The sequence below is a fragment of the Staurois parvus genome, unplaced genomic scaffold (genome assembly GCF_062004578.1).
Source record: "Staurois parvus isolate SC_StPar_1 unplaced genomic scaffold, SC_StPar_1.0 ptg000235l, whole genome shotgun sequence".
Lineage (NCBI taxonomy): Eukaryota > Metazoa > Chordata > Amphibia > Anura > Ranidae > Staurois > Staurois parvus.
In genome coordinates this window covers 10,743,453-10,751,420 of record NW_028318031.1, presented here as the reverse complement: position 1 = coordinate 10,751,420, position 7,968 = coordinate 10,743,453, and the positions used below count along the sequence as shown (strand labels likewise).

At 42.7% G+C, this 7,968-nt stretch overlaps 1 protein-coding gene across 1 annotated transcript; it reads left to right on the top strand.

Moving 5' to 3' along the window:
- The first annotated feature begins 879 nt into the window (after positions 1-879).
- GMNC (geminin coiled-coil domain containing) lies at positions 880-7,573 on the top strand. The gene is made up of 5 exons (XM_089680181.1): positions 880-958; positions 1,735-1,909; positions 3,535-3,620; positions 3,708-3,824; positions 6,291-7,573. The coding sequence occupies exons 1-5, from the start codon at positions 917-919 to the stop codon at positions 6,897-6,899; spliced, it is 1,029 nt and encodes a 342-aa protein (XP_089536307.1). The 5' UTR covers positions 880-916; the 3' UTR covers positions 6,900-7,573.
- Positions 7,574-7,968: the final 395 nt, after the last annotated feature.

Below are 7,968 nucleotides of genomic sequence, written 5' to 3'. Positions count from 1 at the left end.
TAAGCATTTTCTGCAGCATTTTGCGTTTCGCAGAAATGCACTACAGTCCATTTAACATGATTTTTTAATGGGACATGTTCACATCTGCGCTTTTTCACCCGGTGCGTTTTTTGGAAAGGGTCAGGGACTTTTTTGAATGCAAAAAGTTGCATTCTTGGTTCTACAGGCTTCAATGGAAATGCTGCAGAAAAGCATGTAGCCCTGATTCACATATATGCGGCAGTTCACCCGCGGGTCCGCATTTCTCTGTGCGGGTGGTGCAGCTGCACTGATTTTCGTGCGGATCCACAGCGGCACCACCCACACAGATGTATTGTATTTTTGCTGAGTTTGTATTTTTGGTGCGTATTGTATTTTTGCTGCATTTTTTATGTGTTTTGCATTTTAAATCTGGCTAGCAACAAGAAAAATAAAAAAACATTAAAAAACTCCCCCTGAAAAACGCATCAAAAATGCGTAAAAAACGCAAGTGCAAAAACGTAATGCAGAAACGGCTCAAACGCAATCTGCATAGGTGTGAACCTAGCCTAATAGTAGCTGCCTGTAGGGACTAGCCCTGGCACTTGCTGCTGAGAGGTGCTCCATTATTCATCTGTTTTACTGCCCCCCATCTTTCAGTAGGATCAATGAAATTGGGACAGATACAAAGGCTTTCTTCTGCCTAACAATGAGAAATAAAACCAGAGGGGGTCTTTGAGTCCTTTTTGGGGTGGGCTCCATCCTTATGTTAATGAGTGGGTGTGCCCGGCTCCGGATTGTGCCTAATGAGGAGTTTGCTGTTATCACACTTTTGACAGGTCGGCATCCAATGAGAGGTGAGTGCAGAGTCCGGGGGCGTTCCCGGAGCTCCTTTAGATCAGGACTGCCTCTTAAGTACCTTTCCTCGGTCCCATTTAAAGCTCAGTGTGGGACTTTAATGAAAACGTGTGTGCAAGTATCTGATTCCAGCAAGAAGATGGTAAGTGATCGGCTGTGCTCCTTGCTGTGTCCGGGGGGATCCCTGGGTGTGGATGGCTCCCTGCACCTCCCTAGACCTTGAACTTCAATGGAAACCATCACTTACATGTGGATTGAGTGCTTAGCCAGGCTTGCTGGGTATTGATAGAGGTGGATTCTATGTCATCTTCTAATTCTGTGATTTTGTGAGTGCAGGGATCCTACGTGTGTACCAGTCACCATATACTATACAATCTGATTCACCATACAAACTGATTGGAGATCATTAGATGTACTATCAGCTATATAGGGTAAGGGTCTGCCTGATTTGATAGGAATGAAATGAATTGTTTAGATTTGTTGATTGCATAGTGTATGGCCAGCTTCTGCGATCAGTTCTCTTTTTAGGATCAGATCAGAGTGTTTTTTTGGTGTGTTTGTGTTTTTGTTTTTTTTTCTTTCTGTGTTGTTGCTAGTGATTTGTATTCTGCTACATTGTATCTCAGCTTCCACCAATACTATGCGGTGTCAGTCAGGAGTCAGGACTGAAGCTGGGTGTGCATTCTTGGCTTGGAGACTGCTGCCAGCCTGGGCTGCACATGAATTGTCATCTGATCGGAATCTCCATTCACACAGCTGAGCCTTCATTTCCAGCAGCACAACATCTCAATAGAGACGATCCTCCTGGAGAGAAGCTAGCTTTACCTCCCCAAAGACTGTTTGCTTTTGTTGATCACACAAAAAAAAGTCTGTTCCTGCCATATCTAACCCGGTCCTCCTCCTGTGCCCCTGTTCCAGAACACCATTCTGCCGTGCCAAGACCAGTACTTTGCAGGGGGTCAGAGCTATGATTGCCCATACTTCCCCGCAACCTCAGCGCCCACTGTTGATGTTACCAAGGATACATGGGTCTCTCTCTGGGCTTATGGTCTCCTGGACGACACATCCAGCAACCAGGACCCACAATCCCATGGTAAGTCCACCTTCCAACTGCTGATGATGTTCTGCAAGCTGCTACTATGGGGTGCATTTACTAAAGGCAAAGGGGCTGTATGCTTTTCAAGGGAATTTTCCCAAGAAATCAGTGAGTGAGGTGACATTCCACTTTGCAAAGAATACCCAATCATATAAATAATGACATTTCTGTTCGCTTATGATCAGATGAAGAAAGGCAGGAGAACTTCACCTCATTCACAAAAATTATCTTGAAAAGTAAACTGCTTGTTCGACTCTAGGAAATTAAACTGTAATAGTCCACTGCAGTGCCCAGTCTTGGGTGCATGAATCTCCTGCTCATGGCTTTACTGGCTGTATGTGTGTGTGCCTATATGTATGTATATATATATATTTATATTTTTTCTTTTTTTATATATAGAGTCTCTCTCTCTCTCTCTCTCTCTCTCTCATAAATAAATAAAAAGTTGTATCTCAAATAAATTGCCATGTGTATGGCCAGTCCTGTAGCTCTGTAAGCAATTTTGTAGTTTTCTATCAATTTTAAACCACAGCAGTCTGCCAGCTGCTTCCCAGTTTTAATAGAGAAAATGATCAAAGCTGACATGAAAATCAAATAAAGAAATGCTTTGGAGTTGAAATTTAGTAGTTTGGATCAATATCCAAAATTGATTATCTGTATAATCATTCCATGTTGACTGGATTAAAAATAATATATAACATATTTCCCTCACTGTATATGTGTGTGTAACATCTCTCTCTCTCTCTCTCTCTCTCTCTCTCTCTCTCTCTCTCTCTCTCTCTCTCTCTCTCTCTCTCTCTCTCTCTCTCTCTATATATATATATATATATATATATATACACACACACTTTATATATTTTCTTTTTTTATATATTTATATCCACACACACTATATACATAAATTAATGTGTATGTATGTATGTATATATATATATATATATATATATATATATATATATATATATATATATATATATATATATATACTTGTCTTAGATTGTAAGCTCCAAGGAGCAGGGCCCTCCTAACCCTCTTGTATTGAGTGTATCATTGCTGTATTGTCTCCCTTTATATTGTAAAGCGCTGAGCAAACTGTTGGCTCTATATAAATCCTTTATAATAATAATATATGTTTTTAACATACAATATAAAGGGAGACAATACAGCAACAATACAGTTAAATACAAGAGTGTTAGGAGGGCCCTGCTCCTTGGAGCTTACAATCTAAGAGGGAGGGGCTGGTGGTACAAAAGGTACACCCCCTCACGCACACACACCTATATATATTATTACAGGTATTTCTTTTTTACAGCACCTTATATATTGTAAATTGACATCAGTCCCCAACCTCAAGAACTTACGGTAGAAGGTCTCCATCCTATATACATACAAACATATACTACAATGATAGGGTCAATTAGCCTACCAGCATGTCTTCGGAGGGTGGGAGGAAACTGGTTTACCTGGAGGAAGCCCACACAAAATCTCTCTCTCCTTTTTTCTGTCACTTCAGAAGCTGCTAATGCCGTACCCTTTAAATAGCTGGGGACAAACAGGGACTAACTGCCGGAGGCACAGTCTACGTATTGATGTATGTCTTTTAATGTGTGTGTTGTTTTCAGGGCAGCTGTGCGATGCTGGCAGCACACTACAAGATGATTATGTATGGAATGAGCAGCTATCTTCTCAGCTGACCACAAACAAACAGGTAGACTGGTTTTCTAGTGAATGTGAGGTATTTAAGGGGTTAAATGATGTGTCTGCTGATCCGTGTGTTGTCCGATGTGTCGCACAGCTTCAAGATACCTTGGTGCAGAGGGAAGAGGAGCTGGCCCGACTACATGAGGAGAACAATAAGCTGAAGCAATACCTGAACTCTACCTTCGTGAAATGCTTGGAGGAGAAGACCAAGGTGTGTAGTGATCATTCCCTTGTCTCCTAGAACAATAGATATCTGATGTCTGGCCAGGGAGACCTTCCTATAATAATCGGGTGTGTACAGATAGCATTAGCAGCAGCCTGATTCTTCCTAATGTTCGATCCCTGCGGTACGATGAAGTGGAGTGATAGGGATCTGCGGAGATAGGGACACTGACACTTGCACTGCTGTCATGACTTGTCTGCTGTGCTGATGGGATTACTGACAGCGATGACAGTCCTGCTAATGTGCCGAGCAGTCTGGCCTTACCAAAGACTCTGGAAGTGGCTCCGGCTGTGATCAGCTGTAAATGGATCTCCGTTGTGTCGCCTGTAAGCTAAGTGCTTGGAAATGGCACCTGTACCTGTGTGACACCCCCGCGGCTTCCCTCTCCAGCCCCGTACATCCAGGATTAGCAGCTCACTGCAGGAATGTCCCACTAATCTCTGCTCCGGACTTCTAAAGCCCCCAATAGCTCCACACTCACCAGAGTGCTGCCCTTTCACTTTTCAGCAGAAGTCTGGGGCTTCTGAGAGGATGGCATGCTGGTACTTGTAGTTCCACGTCAGCATCTGCCTCTTAAAGGAAAAGTACTGAAACAGTAAAATCAGTCTGTATGCAGTAAAGCATGCTTGTTATACTCACTGTGGAACCTAAGGGGTTAATCCTCTGCATTGTGTAAAAAGACCATTTGATTCTGTTTTCTCTGTTCCTTCTCTTGTTCAAATGTCCATGTCTTATCTCCTGATAAGACAGACTGAACCCATAGCCACATGCACATGCTCAGTTTGGTGTGTATTGCTCCAGAGGGTTTTTTTTATCTTGGGAGAGTGCATGTGATCAGCCCAGGGCCAATCAGCACTGTCCAGACAGAGGTCAGGGGTTCTGCATCCTCCTAGAGCACAAAGAGAATTCCTCCTACAAGCTTTAACCAGTTCTGGACACTGATAGAAGTCACAAGACTGTCCTAACCAGGGGCGGACTGACCATGTGGGTGCTCAGGCACTGCCAGAGGGCACAGGGTCAGTAGAGGGCCCCATGAGATGCCCCTGGTACCTTTCATAGGCTTTTTTGAGTGTGGGCGAGGACACAGGGGCCCCATGATCCCCTATTGCCCAGGGGCCCCATGAGTTGTCAGTCCACCCCTGGTCCTAACTGCTGATGATAAAAGGTATTTAGCAGTTTATATTTACTAAAATAATTGCATTTCCATGTTATATGTACTGTGGGAGACCAGATATAGTGAATGCAGGGTCCTGGGTTTAGGAACACTTTAAGGCTTAGGAATTGTTTTCTGAAATACCACCCCTGACAAACAATAATTTTGCCTAGGTATAGAAAATGAATGCTTAAAAACTTAGCAATGCTAAACAATTCTTATCTAGTAGGGTTGATATATTGGTAAATAGGCTGTTCACTTTGCAGGGAAATTTTACCTTGGGTTAGGCCCCTTTCGCATTGGTGCACTTTTGTTGCACTTTTCCAAGGCAAAAAAATAGCAGTTGAAAACTATTCCCCATTCATTTCTATGTAACTGTTCACACTGCAGGTGCAATGCCCTTTGAAAAGTCCTGCAAGCTGCATCTTTGGTGCAGTTTTTTGAAAGTATGCTAAAAATACATCTTCCATTGTAGGTCCATGGGAAACGCATCAAAACTGCATCAGTTTGAAAGGACCTTTAGTGAATATTATGAAAATTTCTTTGCAAAGAATACCCAATCATGTGCAAGGAAAGTAAAAAAACTAATATTTTTGCATGCACATGATTGGATGAAGAAGTAGAGTTTTGCCTCATTCACTGAACTAAGTGCAAATTTCCTTGCAAAATGAAAATAATTTTTTAAGTCAACCCCATAATGTCCTAGAATTTGCACAGAGTGGTGATATTGCTTAAGGCCCCTTTCACGCGGACATTCCGATCAGGTCCACATGCCCGTTTTTCAGGAAGACCTTATCAGAACTTCTGTTCTCCTCTATGAAGCTGTGGGTGAAAACAGACGTGTCCATTTACACTCGCCAACATCCAAACCGATTGATTCACCAAAAAAAAGACAGATGTGGGTCTATTCCCCTTCCGTCTGTCGGATCGGATGTGATAACAGTCAGATGGAAATGGACAGGTGGTCCGCTTCCATCCAACCACCCACAGAGGACAGCGACCTGTGTCTGTGTCCACTGTGCAGCGGTGGAGTGGACATGGACATGGACCTCAGCAGAGAGATCCCCCACTGAGCAAGCTAATCCACTGATGGGTCCACTCTGTGTGAAAGGGTCCTAAATGCAAAATGTGGCTTATCAGCTGTTGTATAACTACAAATTCCAGCAAGTCTGTAGGACTAGATGGGTGCCTGTTGCTCTTCAATGCTCATTACTTTTTTTTTTATTTGCTGATCTCAGCTATATGTGGCACTTTAGTACTTGGTATTGTTGCAAATATTTTCTTGTTATTTTCCTCTACAGAAACTGCTGTCCCAGCATGGCCTGGGTGCTCCCCTAAAGAGAAAAGCCAGGGTTAGCAGCCTTGCCTCTCCTGAAACCTCAGCCAAAAAGGCCAAGAGGAATCTTTATAACGATTTCACTGCCTGTGAAGGACAATCCAGTTCTACGGTAGCATCCTGGGTCCTGCAGACTCTGGGACTCAAAGATGTCAACACCATTGATGATTCTGCATCAGCTAACTACAGTGCCATCCCTAAAGAGCTCATGGACGTGGGGGGAGCAGAGTATGGAAGTATACAAGACTCCCCCTCTTCTGGATACAGTACAATCCATATGTCCCCTTTGCACAGCCAGGCTGGGAGCAACCTAGACTCTCCCTATATGCCAAACTATTCCCCTTCCTCCTGCAGTTCTACACCCCTGCCAAAAAGTGAGCCAGTCAGCCCATTTGGCTCTCCTATTTGTTATACTCCAGAGGTGTCTCCTAACAAAACAGAAGTTGCCTTCTCCACATCCCTGAACCCTCATTGCAATGTGAAGACTCACAGCTTCTCCAATGGACAAGCATTTGTTCGCAGAGATGGGGAAGGGGGTTGGAAATTTACCTGGGTCCCCAAACAATCTGAATAATGAACTATATGGACATGGGGTCATCTCATGGGAGTTTACAGAACCATTTGCACTTGGTCATGAGGACCTATGAAGACCCCTTAGGTTCTGATACTGCCTATGTATCGGATTGTGATCTCTTTAACCCACTGATTGGGGTTTGTCTGCTGTCAGTGTACACCAAGGGGCCTTCATTTGTTTACATGTGAATGTATATATGCATGATATTTTTTCCATGAAAAAAATAGTTTATTCTAACAGTATTTATTTCTGTTGGGTTCTAAGTGCAATTAATGGCAGTGCAACTTTTGATTCTAGCCCTTTTGGTTTGCACCTCTTTCATTTGCTGCCTAAACAATGATCACTGCCTTAATATATACAGTGACCACAGAGTGACTTACTGCCTTTATGAGACTTCCTTCTACACTGACTTGAATAAAAGACTTTTTACTTCCCCCTCCTGAAAAGCCACTGTACTACATCTCTGCCAAACAAAGTAGCAGGCGTGCATAGACAGGTGTACCACAGTCCTTTATTGTCCCTGTTTGTGCAGTTCCCCAATAACCCCCAACCTGCAATTCCATGACTGCCTTTTACTAAGCCTATTTATTTACTGCCTATTGCATTAATGAGGACAATCACAATGTGGAGTCTCTGTGTTATTTTGTATATAAATAAACACATTTTGAAGTTTCCCAGTGTGCAAGATTTTTTCCCCATGTCTTCTTAGCCACTTCCGCACTGCCCTTATGTGCAAAAATATATATTTAAAATATAATGCTCTGGCTTGTATCCTTCAACCCAGATCAGTGATTGTTGCTTTTTTTTTTTTCAATTGATGTACACTATCTTTTTCAAGTCTAAAGATCAGCCAGTCCACATAAATGTTTCCATTTTCTTATATATCTTTGAGTGAGAATTCTGCACTCAAGTTGCTGAGGCTGCATTTATAGGGGCTGATTTACTAAAGCCAAATAGACTGTGCACTCTGCAAGTGCCGTTGCTCCAGAGCTTAGTAAATGAGAAAAGCAAAACTCTGCAAAACAAAAAATACCCAATCACATACAAGGGAAAAAACCCAGTATTTTTG